The following is a 21,458-nucleotide window of genomic DNA, read 5'->3' on the forward strand; positions in this document are numbered from 1 at the left end:
CTTCTAAGTACTGGTTAACAAACAATTATAGATAGGAATGTTAGAAAGCAATGTAGATGTCTGGATCACTAATGTACAAAAATGGGACTTCATTTTTTTGGTGGCTTAATGATTTTTGGGCCTGCAAATTGCCTAGTACTACCCAACAGTGTGTTGCAGGAGTAATCATGTGCCATCTCTTGGGAGGTATAGAAATGACTAATACTGAAGTAGTGATGAGCATAAATTATGCCTTGAGATATGTATAATACTGTAATGGAATATGAAAGTATGATGATTTATTTTGATGATAAGAGTCATGGAAAAGATTGTGGTTTGTTGCCCACATTCGTAATTGAAGAAACTGATAAATTATACTTAGACGCCAATGAAGATGACATATTTTTTTTCCCAGCAAGGTCATAGACCCCTGATATCAAACCCCGTGCTAAGTATGTTTACAGGTTGCTAAGAGTGATCTGATAAAGAGGGGAAAATTAATGATGTAGGAGAGAGAGGCATAAATGTAGAAAAGAGAAGGCAAGAGTGTAAGATCCATAACACAAATGGAGAAGTGTTGACATTTCACAAGGGCAGGAGCTTCCATCCGTGTTAAGAGGAGGGAACAGATGGAGAATGGGTGCAAATGTATATACCTTGCAGGATTTAGTAATGAGAAACTGAAACTGCTACTTGATGGCTCCATTTTTCCAGTGAGTTACAAGGCAGGGACACTATGTCAGAGTGGAGAGGTTGGGTAGGTTGTACAGGTGAAATAGTCATTTTGAAAACTAGGAAAGTGAACAGATTAGGAAAGTGTATAGGATTGCAAGACATTGTTGAATAACCATAGATTTCCTGTGAACCAGCTGGCAGTATTGAACTTTCTTGTTGCACAATATTCAGCTATAGGTTGCTTATAAGTCTACCAATATCTTGAAAACAATGTTTAAATGTCGCAATGTTGATATAATTTCTAATTATTTATAATTATTATTTTCTACTTATTTCATCCTACAAGAAAGGAAGCTACAAATAGGCAATAAAATGATCAAAGGGAACATTACATGTCAGGACAGAACAAATTAAAATTTATATAATTCAGATCTGACTAAAACTATCAGAATTTATAACTAATTACCAAATATAATAATTTGTCTTTTGACTGTAACTTCAACATTAGGATTCTTGAGGAGAAAGGTCTTAAACATGGCTTAGAAATGCTAATATAATCTGTGTTTGTTTTATTTCAGTATGGGCCAATATTTACAGTCTTTGCCATGGGAAACCGAATGACTTTTGTTACTGAGGAAGAAGGAATTAATGTGTTTCTAAAATCCAAAAAAATAGATTTTGAACTAGCAGTGCAAAATATCGTTTATCATACAGGTAAGGAATATTTTCAGATAGTCCATTCGAAATCCAACATTGGAATCCAGGAGTAGTTTTAGGTAAAAATTACATCCTCACTCCTCTATCAAGAATGATGAAGGTCCATTATTTTATTCTTGAGGTATGGGTAGAAGAGGAAAGAGTTATGGGTAGAAGAGTTTGGCCATTGAAGCGCAAATGAATGGCAGCCTCATAAATTTAGATTTGAATTAGACACGTGAAAGTGATAAGGTTACCTCATTGATGTTTTCTTTAGAGAATATTTGGAATCTGTATCATGTTACAGCTTCCAAGATGTCACTAATTCTGTTCTACTGCTGTGTGTACAGTGTTCTACAGGCTACAGCTCTTGGACTGATTACGTGCTATTCAGTCCCCGAAACTAGAATTCCATAGCTTAGTAAATCCTTTACCGTGGCATTTCCTGACATATTTTGTAGGGCTGTTACAGTAAGTGGGAGCTTGACTTGCCCTTTCACAAATCCTCTGTCTTCAGAGACTGCCAGATTGTATAGTCAGCATGCTTCCAGTATGGCTGTCTGCCTTCATTTCTTCCTAGGCTGCAAATGTGTGTACTGGGGTCGTGTGTCCTCCCTGGAATGCAGAGCTAGTTCATTTTGTGTCTGGTTCTTTTTTGTGCTTTCACAATGTTTTTGTTTGCTTCTATTCTCTGTGACTTCTTTCTCTCTGTTTGCCTTTTTTCTTCTTTGGTTCCTTTTCATGTAACCTTTTGTGCATTTCTTGCCATTAAGATAAGAAAGTTTGTTTTAAAAACTACCAGTAATCAAGAGAATTATATATATATTTTTCTTCTTGCATGCATGATATCACAACCTGTTGGTGAAGTTCTTTGATTATTTAGTGCTTCTTGATACTTGGACTATGGAATTTCAGATCAAATAATAGAAATATTTTGAAGGCCTTTGATCTGTAGAGTCACATATCCCTTTAAAAAAATTTGCTAAGTTAACAGAGGTGTATGGAAATGATTGAGTTTTTTTCACCTGGGCCTCCTCTGGGGACTTTCATGCTTAAATATTTCTGTTGAACAGATGAAATATATTAATATTTATTCTTGAGTCAGCTTCCCTTTCCTCCCATATATTCCCCAACCATAGAGAAGATGTATGCTCAGGAAATCTAAAAACTGTTTTTCATTAACTTACACAAAATGTAACTTACACGTAATAGCACGATGAAATACAAAATTAAAACTTATTCTTTGAAAAAGTTACTTTAATAAAATGACAACAGTGGGCACAGGGGACTACTGGAGGGAGGGGACGGGTGGCAAAGGTTGAAAACTATTGAGTACTGCGCTCATTACCTGAGTGATAGGATTAATCATGCCCCAAACTTCAGCATAACACAATATACTCATATAACAAACCTGCACATGTACCCTCTGAATCTAAATTTTTTTTTTTAAAGAAAAAGTTACTTCAAAGTCAATAAAACAAGGTGAAAGAAAAATATAGAGAAATGAGTAAAAAATAAACTCCAATTTTTAATTAGGAGAGTGTGTTGTAGAGGGAGCATGAATACTAATATAAAGAAAATAGTAGGCTGAAAGCTATTCATGGTGTTAGGAAAGGCTCCTGGTGGAAGTAATATTCAAGAAGACACTTGAAGGACAAATAGAAATGTGCAGCATAAGTTTAAAGCTCATAGGTATAAGTGTGTGGGATTGGGTGGGAGTAGATATGGGTATAACGAAGGGGAGAATATTCTGAACAGACAGAACAGCCTCTGAAATGCTGGGATATGTAAAATATGTGTTTTTAATGTATCTGGACTATAGATTTGGAGGGAGAAGGGTTGAAAATACCAGCTCTCTTGATCATCCATTTATAGATTATCCCTTAAAGTGAATAAAGTTCCACCATCTCACAGAATACATTGAATCTTTTTTGTTTGTTTGTTTTGAGATAAAGTCTCTCTCTGTCGCTCAGGCTGGAGTGCAGTGGTGTGATCTCAGCTCACTGCAACTCTACTTTGTGGGTTCAAGTGATTCTTCTGCCTCAGGCTCCCCAGTAACTCGGATTACGGGTGCCCACCACAGCCAGGTAATTTTCCTATTTTTAGTAGAGACGGGGTTTCACCATGTTTGGTCAGGCTGGTCTGGAACTCCTGACCTCAAGTGATCCACCTGCCTCGGCCTCCCAAAGTGCTGGGATTACAGGTTTGAGCCACCATGCTCAGCAGAGAATATGTTGAGTCTTTATCTACTTTTATTTACGGGAGGTGACCTTATGTGCTGGGAGGACTTTGGCTGTAGTCCCTGCTGACCAAATAATAGTAGAGATATATTGACTGTGTGTTTCAAGGAGTTGTTGCTTATTTTGAAAATAGTTTTCTTTGTTCATAGCATCAATTCCAAAGAATGTCTTTTTAGCACTGCATGAAAAACTCTATATTATGTTGAAAGGGAAAATGGGGACTGTCAATCTCCATCAATTTACGGGGCAACTGACTGAAGAATTACATGAACAACTGGAGAATTTAGGCATTCATGGAAAAATGGACCTGAACAACTTAGTAAGGTAAATAGATGCATTAATATGATTTAGTCTTGCTTTTTGTTTTAAATAAAAAAATTGAAACCTATACATTGGACTTCAAACATTGTCAGGTTGATTAATGAAATCTACCTAACTAGGCTATTAAGAGATTATTTTAATCTTTTAAATTCTTTTTTTTTTTTTTTTTTTGAGACAGAATCTTGCTCTGTCACCAATCTTTTAAATTCTAATTCAGTTTAGCATTTCTATTTTATGGTGAGCAAATAAGCCAATGCAATCATTGTAATATATTTGCAGTAATTTCTCCTTAGTCATTCCATACATTTTTGTATAAACTACATGGATTTTCTTCTTATAATTTTCATACTTCCCCATTAGAATTTTGATAAAACCTTCAGTGCAATTTGCAATTATTAGAACAAGAGGACGTTGAGAGGATAGGAGAGAGAATGGAATCACAAAGTGGTGAAAAAGGTCCAGGAGATGTTTTTGTTACTTAACAAGTGGCTCAGGCAAAGTCAGTGTGGGCCTCAGGACTGAGCTCCAGGGTCCTTTATTAATGGAGATCCCAAGAGACAGGGAAGAGCAGCAGACAGAGTCAGCCCCGTTCTGAAGCTTTATGGAAAAGTTAAAGTCTGGGCATGGGAACCGTGAAAAAAATTTCCCATGTGCATAAAGAGATTTGGTAAGTTGAAGTTACCTGAGTCACGTTGCCATCTCAGCAGGATCCTGGAATGCCCAAGGCAAGATTCAGCAGTTCAGACTCAAACAGAATGACAGTGAACATTTTGTTAGAGGTCCAGTAATGGGGGCTGGAGGGGGACACAAAAACAAACAACCAAATTAAAAAATGTGCTGAAGCGTACCCAGTATCTATAATGAAATGAATATATTGAAATGAACAAAATATTCCTGGATATTTTTGAAACTTTGGGTGAATGAGATTATGAAAGGATGGTAAATAAAAATTAAATAAACAAGTATTAAGTGTTTTAAGGCATGTTAACAATATTTTATATTCTTTATCTTAAGTTTGCTACAGTAATCACTTTATTATCTTAATGGTAAAACTTATTGATGATATGTACTGTATTTCAATAGGCAGTAGTTTGAATTTATGGGATCCTGTGAGAAATTAGGAAATTTGGTGACTAATATTGCCCTGATTCCTTGTTTTTGTTTTTGTCGTTGTTGTTGTGGTTGCTGTCTAAAGGAATGGACTATATCTTAGTTACTATTATCTGCTAAATAAATTCTTGTTGAATTGTATTAGATCAATGTATTTATTATCTCATATTTGTCAGAGTCTAATATGCTTGTTTAGAAAGCATTTAAATATCTTCAGATTAATCAAACCACAATTTCAGTTCCCCCTGTATTATCTTGACCACAGTAAGCAAATATCAAAACTTCTTAAGAGTGACTTTTTCCCAAGAGAATCTGTCACCTATTATCTGCCCCTCATATATCGCTATGAAATAGCGCCCTGCTTTGTATCCTTTGCCTTTCTTCTTTGGTCTTTGGGTCTAACTTTCTGTGTTTCTGTCTTTGTAGACATCTCCTTTATCCAGTCACAGTGAATACGCTCTTTAATAAAAGTTGGTTTCCCACAAACAAGAAGAAAATCAAGGAGTTCCATCAGTATTTTCAAGCTTATGATGAAGATTTTGAGTATGGTTCCCAGTTGCCAGAGTGTCTTCTAAGGTAGCAGTTGTTTCCTATAATTAATTCATTGACCAAGCTTCTCTCAGCAACTGATACACCTCTTATTTTTCTGTTCTAAGTAGATGTAACCCCAGTTTAAGTGGGAGAGAAGCTGTTTCTTATGACCTGTTTTTGGTGTCTGTATGTGAATTGAGGGAGGACCAAAGAAGAGAGATGCTTTTCTTATTGTGATGAACAAAAACAAAAGAGAGAAAGAGATCGATGGGACTAAGAATGTATTTTGAGGCCTTTTATCCCATCTACAGCTTATTATTATTGCACTCGTTGCTACAGTCAAGATTCCTGCTAAATCATCAGTGTGAGCAGTCTCAGAATCAGACACTGTGCTCCTCATTCTCTCTGAGGCAAACATAGGCGTCATTAAATGCATTTCTCACAGTTGGTTCAGACAAGTGTTTGTAAAATGAGGCACATGCAAAGTAACTGCGCAATTTTGAAATTTCTTGGCAGTGGCTCTATATCTTTCTCCATTTGGGTTGCTATAACAAAGTATCATAGACTGGGAGGCTTATAAACAACAGGAATTTATTTCTCATCATCCTGGAAGCTGGAGGTCTGAGATGAGCATGCCAGTATGGTCACATTCTGATGAGGGCTATTTCTCATTGCCCTGGAGGCTGGGGGTCTGAGATGAGGGGGCCAGTATCCTCACATTCTGGTGAGGGCTCCTTCCAGGTTGCAGACTCCCAATTTTTCACTGCATTCTCACATGGTGAAAGGGGCAGACAGACTCCCTCAGACCCTGTTCATAGGAGTGCTACTCCTTTGCATGAGGGCTCTAGCCTCATGACCCAACTACCATCCAAACACCCCCACCTCCTAATAACATCACCTTGGGGGTTAGGATTTCAACATATAAAGATTTGGGAGGGACACAGACATTCAGACCATAGCCTACGTAGGCCATTCATCTACAATGGTGACTGTTCAGACAAGATTTAGAAGATTAGAGCAAGTCTGTTTTTCATGGCTTAAGTCAGAGATTGATTCTGTGCATTGGGTTTTCATCTTCCTACAACTTACAGCAGCCACAGTAAAGGCAGACCAAGCAAGTTGTGGGTTCTGCCTTCTTATTCAGCACCAATGCAATGAGACTCTGAAGTTTTATTTACAAAAGACACTAAAATGTAGTTGCTCTGCCTCCCCAGTTGTCTTTGTGGACTAATAATTCCAAAGATAGACCTTTCATGAAATTATACCTGAAAATTAAGAATAAATTTGGAGAAATAATTTTAATTCCACAGACATCTATTTTTTATGCTGTGACTTGTTATTCCTAAAGTGCTTTCAAATTAATTTGTATATATATCTTTTTCTCATGTAGAAACTGGTCAAAGTCCAAAAAATGGTTCCTGGAACTGTTTGAGAAAAACATTCCAGATATAAAAGCATGTAAATCTGCAAAAAATAATTCCATGGTAAGTATTTCTTACCTTTTTTTTTTGCTAACGTAAAGATAGTAATAAATTATGGTTGTTAAAATATATTTTGCTAAAACACATGAGATTGATTAGATACCATTTTTGTGTCAACCACTGTACTGGACATGTTGAGATACATTATTTCGTTGTTACATAATCACAACAACCTATGTAGAACAGGTATCCTATTCCTGTTGAATAGGAATTCCACATATGAATTCCACATATGAAAAAACCAGAGACAACTAGCAAAACAAAAATACAATTCCGATGTTCTGTATTGATTTCTGTGTTATCATACAGTTGGCTGTGTCAGTAGCGACAGGTGAAAGTAATGGCAAATTGGAAAAGAGAACAAAGCCCTACAAAGTAGACTTTGTTGTTGATGCCACTACCATTAGTTGTTTCTTCAGATGCAAGGAGGGAAAATAGTATAATTTAAAAAGCCAGGCACTAGGAGTCTGAGCCCTAAGTGTTATTCCAGATCTGTGGTTCTTCAAATGTGGCCCATAAACCAACAGCACCAGCATCATTTGGGAATCACTCAGTCAGAAACGCTGCAGTAGGCCAGGCATGGTGGCTCACGCCTGTAATCCCAGCACTTTGGGGGGCCGAGGCAGGAGAATTGCTTAAGCCCAGGAGTTCGAGACCAGCCTGGGCAACATAGCAAGACCTCATCTCTACAAATAATGATAAAAAAAAATTAGCCAGACATGGTTGCACACACCTATGGTACCAGCTACTCAGGAGGCTAAGGTGGGAGGATCACACTTGAGCCCAGGCAGTCAAGGCTGCAGCAAGCCCTGATTGTGCTCCTGCACTCCAGCCTAGGTGACAGAGCGAGACCATGTCTGAAAAACGAACAAACAAACAAAAACCTCTGAGGTAGACAATCTGCTTTAACAAGCCTTACCTTTGGTTCAGATGCTTGCTAATGAATGGTTCTCACCTCTGCCTGCTCATTAGAATCACCTCCGGGAAACTGTCTGAGGCCAGGGTCTGCCCACAGAGACTGGGTTTCATTTGGTCTGGACTGCCTAGGCTCAAATCCAGTCACTGCTTGTGTAACCTTGGGCACAGTACCTAGTCTTTTGGCCTCAGTTTCCTCACCTACCTCATAAAGTTGTGGGAATTAAATGATTTAGTTTTTGTAAAGTGCTGACAACAGAGGACTGGATAGGAGCTTATCATTGTTATCATCATTTAAAAAATATCTTCAAATATTTTATATTTAAAGATGGCATCAAAAGTTTTGTTTGTTTTAGTTAAACAGCAAGTATTATCACAAACAGCTTTGCTTAAAACTAGAAAGGAAGATGGCCTTAGGAAAAAAGACTATGTGAATGTTTAGGTATCTCCTTCCTGAGTAAAGGCAATAGGAAGCCATACTGGAAGGCCCTTCATTGACAAACTGTGTTTCAGCTAATATTTTTGTTTTATAAACAACCCAGACAAACACACATGTTCTTTGCATCATTTTTCAGGACTTAGGGGCAAAAGCACATGTATATAAAAGATGTACCCAAATAGATCTGTAATCTATGGGCCTAGCAAACAGAGTTTTTAAATTCCCGGTTAAAATTCTCTACCAAGGCTGGGTGCTGTGACTCACGCCTGTAATCCCAGCACTTTGGGAGGCCAAGGCCAGTGAATCACCTGAGGTCAGGAGTTCTAGACCAGCCTAGCCAACATGGTAAAACCTCATCTCTACTAAAAATACAAAAATTACCCTGGCGTGGTGGTGTGCACCTGTAATTCCAGCTACTCAGGAGGCTGAGGCAGGAGAATCGCTTGAACCCGGGAGGCAGAGGTTACGGTGAGCTGAGATTGCGCCACTGCACTCTAGCCTGGGCAACAGAGTGAAACGCCATCTCAAAAAAAAAGTAAAATTTCCTACCAACAATACCTCTGGAAGAGCATTTATTTTTCTTACTCTGAAGAAATGAGGTATTTTTAATCATAGGTACTCTTAACTCTCTTTTATGTTAGTCCTTTTCATGCTGGTGATAAAGACATACCCGAGACTGGGCAAAAAAAAAAAAGGGGGTTTAATGGTTCCACATGGCTGGGGAGGCCTCACAATCATGGTGGAAGGCAAGGAAGAGCAAGTCACATCTTACGTGGATGGTGGCAGGCAAAAGGAGAGAGCGCTTGTGTGGGGAAACTTCCCTTTGTAAAACAGTCAGATCTTGTGGGACTTACTGACCGTCACGAGAACAGCACTAGAAAGACCTGCTCCCATGATTCGGTTACCTCCCACTGAATCCCTACCACAACATGTGGGAATTCAAGATGAGATTTCGGTGGCTTCATAGCCAAACCATATCATTATCTGAATAAAAACAAAATTTGAATTCTGCTGAAGCTAATCCAGTGTTTAAAACTTTAGGAGAGAATTCAACTTGAACATCCATGAGCAGTTTAACTTTCTTTTTTGATGTATCGCAGCTCTGTTTTCCTCTAGCAGTGTTCACACTGAGCTTGTGTGTGTGTGTGTTTTGTGTCGCTGTTTTTTTTTGTTTTTTGTTTTTTGTTTTTTGTTTTTTTTGTGATGGAGTCTTGCTCTGTCACCCAGGCTGAAGTGCAGTGGTGCGATCTCGGCTCACTGCAATCTCCACCTCCCAGGTTCAAGCAATTCTCCTGCCTCAGCCTCATGAGTAGCTGGGACTACAGGCATGTGCCACCACACCCGGCTAATTTTTATATTTTTAGTAGATACGAGGTTTCACCATATTGGTCAGGCCCTTGTCAAACTCCTGACTTCGTGACCCACCTGCCTCGGCCTCCCAAAGTGCTGGGATTACAGGCATGAGCCACCGTGCCTGGCCGAGCTTGTGTTTTTATACTAACATTAAAAAAAAAAAAAGTGTGGGCTAAGAAGAAATTTAAAAGATTTTGTTGTCTTCAACTGCATAAATAGATTTCAGTGACTTAGTGAAGCAGAAGACTGGGTAGAAGTTGAGTCTCATTTTTAAAAAATATATATACATTTTATTCCATCATTAACAGAAAATGTTGTGATTTCTTCCATGTTATTTTAGATATATCTTAAACTAGTGTTTTTCATTTAAAATTATGACTGTGTCGCAGAATAACATATCAAAATAATGAAATATATCTATAGGATTTTCATGAGGTATAAACTTTGTCCTGTGACAACTTGCATTGTAAGTTTGATAAAGACAAGCAGTAAATGAAATTCATATCTAAACTATTAATTCTGCTAATCCATTATTACAAAAACAATAATAAGACATTAGCTAACATTTTTGGGGATGCTTACCTTGTGCCAAGCATAGTGTTACACATTTCACAAGTAATTTATTATTTATTTTCACAACTTTAATACCAGGAAAACTGAGAATGTTAAACCCAGAAAGCTAGGGATTAGAGTAGTTAATCCCTTGAAAAATTGTAAGCTTTAGTAAATAATAGCATCAGTCTCTGTTTTATCGTGTATTGTGTATGCTAGTGACTGAAAACTTTTTTTCCTGTGTCATAGTGTCTGAAGCAAAGCTACTATGCTGTGGTACAATGTAGTTCTCCAAATCCCTAATACGTGAGAGTTGTGATTTGTGTCTCTAATGGGGCCAATATAGCCTGGTGGCTTAGAGTGTGGGCTCTGGAGTCGGGGCTAGACTCACAGGGTTGGGATCCTAACTCAACCCCCTTCAAGTTATATGTCCCTGGCAAAATTCCCTAACTTTACTGTGCTTCAATTTCCTCATATGCATAATGGTGAAGATAATAGTATCTGTGGGGAACCACAGACACTGGACCTTATTTGAGGGTAGAGATTGGGAAGGGGGAGAGGAACAGATAAAAACAACTATTGCATACTAGGCTTAGTACCTAGGTGATGAAATAATCTGTATAACAAACTCCTGTGACATGATTTAACCTATAGAACAAACCTGAACTGTACCCCCAAACCTAAGGAAAAAAAAAAAAACAAAACTGACAAATAGAGCCAGGGAAGGTCATGAAGAAAGGGTTCTCATGCTTGAATACGTGATTTAAAAAAAAGAAAACTCTACAAAAATGACAAACCTGCACAAAGGCCATCACAGCCTGTACAAAAATACTTCTACGGGAAAACCTGTTTAGCAACTGGCCTGTCCAATATTGTTGTTGATCTTTGTAGACAAGGATAATGATTGCACAACAATTATGTAATTCTTCTCACTTTTTCCTTTAAAAATCATTGTTCTCCTTTGACTCTCCGAATACACACGTAGTTTACTATTGCGTGCAGATTCCCATTGCCATGCTCTATTCTGAAGTAAACATCTTTTCTTAAAAATAAAAAAAGATAGTAGTATCTGCATCTTGGAGTTATAGTGAGGATTTAAATGGGTTAAATACTTGCAATACACTTAAAATGGCACTTGCCCTTAGCAAGCAGTGAGTTAATATTAGCTCCCATTATTTCTATCACCTAGACATAAGTTATTTAAGATTAAAAGTATATGAGTAACTTAATGAAAATGTTACAGTGTCTGAATTTTTCCCCATGATAGGGAGCCGTCACTAGCAAAGACAAATCTGGGGAAACCTCCCTATGAAGAAAATACTTTAATGGGATTTGTTTGGTGACTTGGGAGCAACCATAGTAGGTAACCTTAGATGGGGCCCTGCCCTGAGCTGTCACTATTCAAGTCAAATGTCAGTTCTCTGCATGGTTTTAGAGTATTGTGGTATTTATAATATTCTGAGTTGACAGTTCTCTCTCCCATGGCATATGGGCTGAGAATCTGTATGGTGAATGGGGGTGGAGTTTTCTGAATGCTCCAGAGATCTGTGTTTCTCTATTGCTTGCATTTTCCTAAGAGCAGAGACTTATAAGACAGGGATTCCAGGGCAGTGTGGAGGGCGGAGATGATAACACACAATTTGCCAATTCAGTTTGGTTGGTAAAGTAGAGATCCAAAGTGCACTGTACCCTCTGAAAGATTTTGTTTTAAGCACTTTTTAGGTACTAACTCATTTAATTCTCACAACAATCCTATGAGGTAGGTACCATATTATGAACATTTTATGGATGAGGACACAGAGGCACAGAGGGATTAAAGTAGCTTGTTCAAGGTCATCCAGCTCTTAAATAGCTGAACCAGGATTTGAACAAATGCAGTGAGGTGGTCAAGCTCCAGAATCCCTACTCCTAATTACTATACTACAGTAAGGACATAAAACCCTTCACATGCCTCAAACCGCAAAACCTGGGAATGGCAGAAATGATATCTTTCATATTAAAGACAAATGCATGATCTCTTGTTTATTAACATCAATATTTGTCACATAGCCATGGTTTGACAGTGTTTATTTCTTTACAGACATTATTGCAAGCTACGCTGGACATTGTAGAGACAGAAACAAGTAAGGAAAACTCACCCAATTATGGGCTCTTACTGCTTTGGGCTTCTCTGTCTAATGCCGTTCCTGTAAGTATATTAGTAAAGTATGAGTTACATTACTCTCTACTGTCCTTTCGTCTTTTTTCCCTTCATTTCTTTCTTCCATTCTTTTTTCCACTCTTCACTCATGGAAAAGAAAAAAAAACTACAGTGGATTTAGTTGTGCGATAAAAACCAAAACTGAGTGCCTGATGAAATCGGATTAGGTTACAAAGGAGACAAAACAGATCCCAAGCAAATTCTGTCCTCTGAAAGGTAGTGTCACAGGATGAGGGGAAAGCTTGCCCTTTGGGGCCAGTTGTAGACAACATCTGTTTATGGAGCACTTTTTGTACATCTGCCAATGTGCTCAGTATTGCTATTGAAAAGATGAATAGGGATTGGCCACATGCTTTTATTGGAAAGAATAAGTAAATGGATAGTTTCAGGTAACTTGGGCTTGGATCCAGACATCCCAAGTCATAGTTGTAGACTGTCATGGTGGTAATTTAAATTATCTATGCCTCCATTTCCTAATAAGGGATAATGTACTATTTTACCTACTAGGTAAAAAAAAAAAAAGGGATAATGTACGTGAACCTCCTGCTGTGGTCTTAGAACTTGGGTGCTCAATAAATGGTAATTCTCATTTCTCTACAGAGTTGTTATGAGGATTTAATAAGCCTAGCTGGTACCAATGAATATTAGCTCTTTCTCTCCATTTGTACCCATTCTCCTTCTGTGTGCCATTCCTGTTGCATTGCTTAGCATTATGGTCCTACAAGTTTTGGCATGAATGGTGCTGGTGAAATTGGAACTTTCAATACTTCTAAAGAGAGCAGAGACGTAAATAATTGTTTCTTTTTTTCTTTTCTTTCTTTTTTTTTGAGACGGCGTCTCATTCTGTCAACCAGGCTGGAGTGCAATGGCGTGATCTCGGCTCACTGCAACCTCCACCTCATGGGTTCAAGCGATTCTCCTGCCTCAGTCTCCTTAGCAGCTGGGATTACATGTGTGAGCAACCGGGCCCTGCTAAAAAAACTGTTTCTTTTAAAATCTGTCTTGAATTAGATTAGAGCCATGAGATTCATCTGCCACGTCATGTTCAGTGCACACCATTTTCCTGGGCCAGGAGGTTCTCACATTAAACTAAGATGCTACTTATATTATCTGAAATCAAAGGGAAACTTTTAAAATATATTTGTTTTCTACTGAACAGGAGGATTTAACCTATCCCTAATGATATGTGTGGGCATTTTTCTTGGAAACTGATTAAGCTATAGCAAAATTGAAAAGCAAACATCAAAACAACTCCCAAAGTAGCAACAAAACAGGCACTCCTGTCAAAGAATTATTTTTCAATATCTCGTTAGAAATATCCCCCAGAAGAAAGACACAAAAAGCCTCATTGATCTGACACAGGCTAAGTCAGTTCTTTGGAATTTGTTCTTGGCACTGGTCTGTAAGGATTTAAATCATTCATTTCAGAAAGAAAGTGTCTGATGATTAGAGAAGATTCCATCTCACTGGCTCTTGTTGGCACCTCCAAGGGGCAGCCTGGTGAGCAGGCAGAGATCCTGGAGAGGCTTTAGAATCAGGTCCAAAGCCAATTCCCAGCACTGGGTAACAGTAGGCCAACTGTTTAACCTGCCTAAGTCTCAGTGCCCTTATCTATAAAATGGGATTAATGCTATACCTACCTTAAAGGGTTGTTGTAAGGATTATTGTGGTAAGAAATAGATTGTGGCTAATAGCACCTGGTTCAGCATAGGTCTTCAATAAATGCTAGTATTCTTCCCTAACAAAAATTATCTCCCTAGTTGCAGTCAATCATTACTTTCAACGGCCCATTGATAATGAGCATAGGCTTCCAAATATTTGATGGCTTAAAGGCCCCAGAGTGGGAGTATCCACTGCTGTTCTAGTTTGATGATCTTTATTGCTGCTGAGAGTACCAGAAGCCCTGCCAGAGGTATATGTGGTGGGGCCTGTCTTTTTCTGGAGCCCAGAGTATATCTATTATCTCCTCTCTCCTACTTTGTACTCTGCCTCAAGGTCCATAGGACTCAGAGCTCAGGCTTCAGTTGGGCTAGGCACTGGGTCACTAGGAGACTCCATTATGGCCCAAGACATTAACTATAATTTATGAAATTATTTTCATGGGAAAACCATTTCTAAGTGCCAAGAAATTTCTGACTGCTAAATGATTTTTTTAGATTTCTCCAAACCAATCACAAAGCTGACGTTTTACCTTTTTTATCTGCTGCATCTTTTACATTCTTTCTAAATACTTTCAGTAGCAATTGCTACTCCATCCCACTCTCAACTCCCACAGCATTTATTTTTTGTAACATGTGTTTGCTCTCTCACTGTCTTGTACATTTTGTTCATTTTTCTCCAATATGTATTCATATGCCCAACTAAATGTGAAAATACTTTGGACAGGAATTATCTCATACATATTTGTGTTTACCATGATTGGTAGAAGACTCTAGCATGTTATAAAGACTCCATCAAAATCTCTTTTTGAATAGATAAATCAGTACCAAAGAACACACTGAATTCATCTTCTCTTTGACACAGCAAAGATACAGAGCTTTCCTCCTTGCCCTTTCTCTCATTTGTTCTTACCTCTTCAAAACAATGGAATGGCATTGTGGTGGCTGCTTCTGCAGTTCAGTGAGCTGAGTGGCCCTTCTTCTTGCCCATCTCTGACCGTGGACTTGAAGTGTTTCACAAAATACTAATAGGTATTGTTGGGAGCAGTTTTCAACCCCTTTCCCAAATGTGGGTGCACAAAGACCTCAAGGTCACTTATTCTTGCTTATTGATGTAGTAATACATATAAACTTTTATTAACACTTTACTTTCTTTTATATGCCTTTATCTTTTAAAATACTTTGGCTTCCTTAAAATAGAAAAAAAAAAATTAAAACAGAAATCTGTTAAGGAAAAAAGAGACATTAAAAAAAAGTGACTCACGCCTGTAATCCCAGCACTTTGGGAGGCTGAGGCAGGCAGATCACGAGGTCAGGATATCGAGATCATCCTGGATAACACGGTGAAACCCCATCTCTACTAAAAATACAAAAACTTAGCTGGGCATGGTGGTGGGCGCCTATAGTCCCAGCTACTCGGGAGGCTGAGGCAGGAGAATGACGTGAATCCGGAAAGGGGACCTTGCAGTGAGCTGAGATCGCACCACTGCACTCCAGCCTGGGCAACAGAGACAGACTACGTCTCAAAAAAAAAAAAAAAAGTAACAGCCATTTGTAGTTTAGCTAAATTCCTTGTGTTTCTCATTTAAAAAGTAGTATCCAATTTTATTGAATCTCTACAACTATATTTAGGCTAGGCACATACAACTATGAACATCTCTTTCACGTAACTGAAAATCTAAGTGATATGGCTTGGCTCTGTGTACCCACCTACATTTCATCTTGAATTGTAATCCCCACATGTAAACGGAGGGACCTGGTGGGAGGTGATTGGATAATGGGGACAGTTTTCCCCATATTGTCCCTGTGATATGAGTGAGTTCTCACAATATCTTACACTTTAAAAGTGTTTGACCATTTCCCCCACCCACTTCTTCTGCCACCATGTAAGATGTGCCTTGCTTCCCATTTGCCTTCTGCCATGATTGTAAGTTTCCTGAGACCTCCCAAGCCATGCAGAACTGTGAGTCAGTTAAACTTCTTTTGTTTACAAATTACCCAGTCTCAGGGAATTCTTTATAAAGCAGTGTGAAAACTGACTAATATACTATGTGTTATCACTATTTTATCCCCAACATGAACTCTGACTCTTCAAGTAAGATGAAGTGAGTATGGAGTAGTTATTAATTGAATTCAATAATTCAGCACTTTTATCTGACAAGATAGTTCTCTGAGCATCTGTTTTATCATCTGTAAAAATGAACTAGATAATCTCTAGAATAAATCTTTCTTAATCTGGATAATACTCCTGAAAGAGGGTCTCTGAATTGAGGACCCTTGTTTCCCCTATTCACCTTGTTTATGTAAACAGTACCATATTTAGCCTTGCACTATCAATTTGAAGTTACAAAGGGAAAATAATGAACAGTATTGAATTTGGCTTATTTGAGCACTTCTTTTGGACAATTGCTCTTCCTCTTTTGACCACAGAGGGAGAGTATTGGTATTTACTTAAAGGTACATAATGCTTCCCTCACAAAAGAGACAGACTAAGGGTTTAGTCAAAGTATGCCTTGATTCATTCAGGGACCCAATTTTCCTAGATGACATCCTCTTTCCTAAATTAAGTGTATTTAGGAAAAAAGATGAAAGCTGAAACCAAACTTCTTTGGATGATCTTTATACAGCGTTTTCTTTTATTACAGTACCTAAAGAATAGAAGCAAAACTATCTACCTGAGGAGAAACGTTAATTTTTAAGATGCTGAAGCAGTATGATTTATCTTGCTAATACCATAAATGAGTTAAAGATATTGAAATATATTTGGCCAAGAGAGAAAATGTGCCAAATATACATATAGAGCATTCAAGGTGAAAGGACTCTTAAATTTTTTTTTTCCTTTTTATTTTATTTTATACTAATTGTCCAGAGCCAAAAAAGGATTCTGTTTTTGACATACTCTCATACTTTAGTTTATGGAATGGTTTCCTGCTATGTTTTCCTGGGCTTATTTAAAACTACTATGTTTCACTTGCAGAATATAAAATTTGCTAATTCACTTGTATTCTAAGGAAATTAAATCTTAAGAAATGTTTTCATTTTGGATTAATATTCTTTAGTGTCATAACTAGTTGTTTCTGAAATTTTATAATATTTTATGTACTCATTAGTAAAACAACTATTCTCATTTTTTTAGTGAAGATAGATGTTTAATCTATTTAAATTATATAGTTAAATTATAGTGACAGAATAAAAATTTAAATCTAAATCTGGTTTCTTGGAGATATATTACATATCTCTTATTCATAATATCTAGTTGCTTTCAAAATATGCTTTCTACTAATGTGCTCTTAAGGTTAATTTAAACATCGTCCTTTTATAAAAAAAAATGTGTATGGCTAATACAAACTATGCTTTTGTTTACCTTCAAATAAGTTCATATTTTTGACATATGTTTTTCTTTTTAAGATTGCATTTTGGACACTTGCATACGTCCTTTCTCATCCTGATATCCACAAGGCCATTATGGAAGGCATCTCTTCTGTGTTTGGCAAAGCAGGTACTGAACCTGAGTTAAATTATATAGAAAGACACAGCTAATAATGCATGTTTGTCACACATTATTGGTAAAACTAAATACTTATAATTTTATAAAAAATCAACATAATACAAAATTCAACATAATTTGTTATATATCAGGATATAAATTGATCAGGTAGAATCCTAGAATTTAATTACTTCAAGCATTTTTGTGCAACTCCTTCATTTTTCAAATGATGAAATTAGTGCTATAGAGATTGTGATTTGCCTAATTTCCTTACTTAAATATATATACACCTGTTTGTTCTTCTAATCTCTTGGCTTCTCACCTCAATTGAATGAATGTCCGCAGTTTTCAAGTTTGGGATTTTTCAGATTTTATAAAAGTAATACGGGTATATTCCATATATTACAGAAGAGCCCTAATGGGAGTGTAGAGGTCAGGTAAGGCTTGCTACCAAAGGATTATTAAAAGACAACAAACAAAAAACAAGTAAAAAAAAAAAAAAAAAATCCCTTACAGTTGTTAGAAATTTGAGGATTTAGGAACTGCAGATAGGGAATGTTGCCTTGAACTCTTTAGTTCAGATGTCAGTTTTAAAAAGCAAAAATAAGCTTGAATAGAGAATACTCAACTACCTGTTTATTCAGCATAATTTGACCTATCTGGGAAGCTGATTTTTTTAAACTTCTTAATATGTCATATTTTGTATCCTGATATAAAAAGAAAGAAATGATAGGGTTTGCTTGGAAGAAAACAATATAATATTAGGGCAAAAGGTATGATGCCAGTTAATGGTTTTCCTCCCCTTCCATGATTTCTGAAAATATTTTTTTTAAAATTTTTTTTTTTTTTTTTTGGATTTCTTGTTATTGAGTTAAACCAAAAAGCAAACTGGCTTGGCAAGCATGAATATCTAAGTAATATTGTCTGAGCCTTGAGTATGCATCTGCAGATTCTAGACCTTATAGAAATGGTGAGCATTAGTATCATTGAATGCCAACAATGCTAGCAGGTTAGATTCTGGAAAGACACTCATGAATATAAGACAACTGGCTTTTATGCAACTTGCATCTACAAAGCAAATAGAAAGGCACATGCCCACATGTCTACAAATGGAAAAAGGCAATGCACTCTTGATTGTCACATATTCTCCTTTATCATTTCCTCACTAGAGTCTTTTCCTGACTTAGGGTCCTCCAGATTTGTGGTCTTTAGGAAATAAAAGGGTAGAGAGGGGATGATGGGGATAATGTGGGGGTCCTCACTGACCCAAAGGCCACAACAGAAGTGTAACATTAATCTAAATTTCTACAAGGCTTGATTCTGGAACTCTTCAACCCAGTTCTAGTGGAGAAAGATAAAACCTTTTTTCTTTTTCTATGTTCCTGATTATTTTAAAAACCCATTGTTCTCTTCTGACACAAGAAATGCTCCTTTGAATAGTACTGCCAGTGTAACAGCTACATTATATCAATGCTTTCAGTCTATAAGACACTACTGCAGAATTGAAAGCTATTTATAAAATACATCAAACTTTTTTTTTTAGCCATACTTACATAGAAGCTATTCAATCAATCTATACATAAGATCTAGTAGCAGCCCAGGAATTTAAATGTTGTGAGAGGAGTCCATAGATCTTTGGAGGCTGATATCAAGGAAGATACCCATGTGTTCATACAAAGGATTCTGTCAAGGAAGGAACATTAAAGTACATTGTATTAGTCAGGATTCTCCAGAGAAATGGAACCAATAGGATGTAAATAGATACATAGATAGAGAACGCTCAAAAGACATTTACTATAAAAAATTGATTGAGCTGACTATGGAGGCTGAGAAGTCCCATGTTGTGCTGTTGATGCAGGCGCTCAGTGGATTGGATGATGCACACTTACATTAGGCAGGGCAGCCTACTTTACTGAGCCCACGAATTCAAATACTCATCTGTCATCCAGAAACCCCCTCACAGGCACACCCAGAATAATGGTTAATCTGTATACCCCATGGCCAGTCAAGGTGACATATAGAATTAACCATCATCTCATCTGTTGAGTTTTGTTTCTCTGGAGAACCCTGAGTAAATTTACCCACCCATGTATGGGAGGGCAGTCTGCCCTACCCAGTCTACTGATTGAAATGCTAATATCAACTAGTAATACCCTCACAGACACACCCAGAAATAATGTTTAGCCAAATATCTGGGCACCCCCTGATCCAGTCAAGTTACACTTATAATTAATCATCACAGGCACGGAACAAGAATCTGACTCAGTACAGCAGTTTTTCCATTCTATGCTCTTGTCTACTGCAAAATCACCATTTCCTTCTTGGGGATGTCTTTTGTGAATTTCCAGTGTTGTATCTCTGTGGCCTCAATACTCACTTCTAGGAAGTTTGCCCAATTTTTTAATAAAACAAATCTCAGGGTAAAAACTACTATTGAATACTTGGGAAAGGAAAGGGTCAGACTCACACCACTTTTCTAAAGGCAGTTAGTTCTTGAACGACCTTGATAGCTGCCTTTCAGCCTACTCTTGTGTTCTCTATTTGTTTACTTTAAAATGAAAACTTCTTTAGGGCTCCTTTGTGAAGATACTTGCTTAGCCCCAATTATTTTGGGTGGTGCTTTTCATGATTCTACTTCCTCTAACTAATGCTGTACACCTTCTATCTAAGTCTTTATTATCTGCCTAAGTCTTTATTATCTTCCTAAGTCTTCGTTATCTGCTTCTTGCTTTTCTTGTTTTCCAGCTGTGTTTTTATATTCCAATTGCACACTTTTAATTTAATTTAATTTTGAGAGACAGGGTCTCACTTTGTCACCTGGAGTGCAGTGGAATGATCATAGCTCACTACAGCCTCGAGCTCCTGGGCTCAAGTGATCCTCCTGCCACAGCCTCCTGTGTAGCTAGGACCACAGGTGTGTGCCAGCATATCTGGCTTCATTTTTTTTTTAATGGGACATTGGGACAGAGGAAGGTAGAAGTGTGTTCTCAGATTGTCATCTTGAGCTATAAGTTTGTGTGCATGTAATATACATCAACTTATAAATAAAATTACATATACATATAATTATATATAATTCACCCTTTCAAAGTGTAAAATTTAGTATCTTTTAGTATAAGATTCCAACCATCAACACTATCTAGTCCCAGAACATTTTTATCACCTTCAAAAGAAACCCCATACCCATTAGGGTCACTTTCGATTTCCTATTTCTAGCTTCTGACGACCACTAATTTACTTATTGTCCTGACACATTTGCCTTTTGTGGACAGTTCATATAAATGGAAACATATGATGTGTGGTCCTTTGTGTCTGGCTTCTTTCACCTAGTGTACTGTTTTATATTATAATGTTTTAAACTGATTTTCAGGTCTTGAAGCATCCATGCATTTCTGGAATAAATCCTGCTTATCTTGATGTATAATTTTCTTTATATGTTGCTGGATTCAGTTTGCTAGTATTTTCTATGAAGAATTTTGAAGTTTTTTTTGAATAATCTATGTTAATAAGGAATATTGATTTATAATTTTCTTAAAATAACTTTGTCTGGTTTTGGTATCAAGATAATTCTAGCTTTAGAGAGTGAATTTGGAAGTATTTCTTCCTCTTCTAATTTTTGGAAGAGTTTATGAAAGATTGATGTTATTTCTTCTTTAAACATATGGTAGAGGCCGGGCGCGGTGGCTCAAGCCTGTAATCCCAGCACTTTGGGAGGCCGAGACGGGTGGATCACGAGGTCAGGAGATCGAGACCATCCTGGCTAACACGGTGAAACCCCGTCTCTACTAAAAAAAAAACAAAAAATTAGCCAGGCGAGGTGG

The 21,458-nt window shown here is 37.3% G+C and overlaps 1 protein-coding gene across 2 annotated transcripts in view; it reads left to right on the forward strand.

Annotated features, from left to right (window-relative positions):
• The window catches only part of CYP39A1 (cytochrome P450 family 39 subfamily A member 1), a 100,712-nt gene that overhangs the window by 8,193 nt on the left and 71,061 nt on the right, over positions 1-21,458 (forward strand). The window contains exons 2-7 of one of the 2 annotated variants that reach the window (XM_017878069.1): positions 1,233-1,368; positions 3,800-3,914; positions 5,448-5,597; positions 6,943-7,036; positions 12,373-12,480; positions 17,559-17,649. In XM_017878069.1, the coding sequence (XP_017733558.1) occupies positions 1,233-1,368; positions 3,800-3,914; positions 5,448-5,597; positions 6,943-7,036; positions 12,373-12,480; positions 17,559-17,649 (694 nt within the window). Of the gene's footprint in view, positions 1-1,232; positions 1,369-3,739; positions 3,915-5,447; positions 5,598-6,942; positions 7,037-12,372; positions 12,481-17,558; positions 17,650-21,458 lie in introns of both variants that reach the window. The other variant, XM_017878068.1, reaches the window with a different exon arrangement.

Source organism: Rhinopithecus bieti, unplaced genomic scaffold, assembly GCF_001698545.2.
Source record: "Rhinopithecus bieti isolate Rb0 unplaced genomic scaffold, ASM169854v2 scaffold_9981, whole genome shotgun sequence".
NCBI lineage: Eukaryota > Metazoa > Chordata > Mammalia > Primates > Cercopithecidae > Rhinopithecus > Rhinopithecus bieti.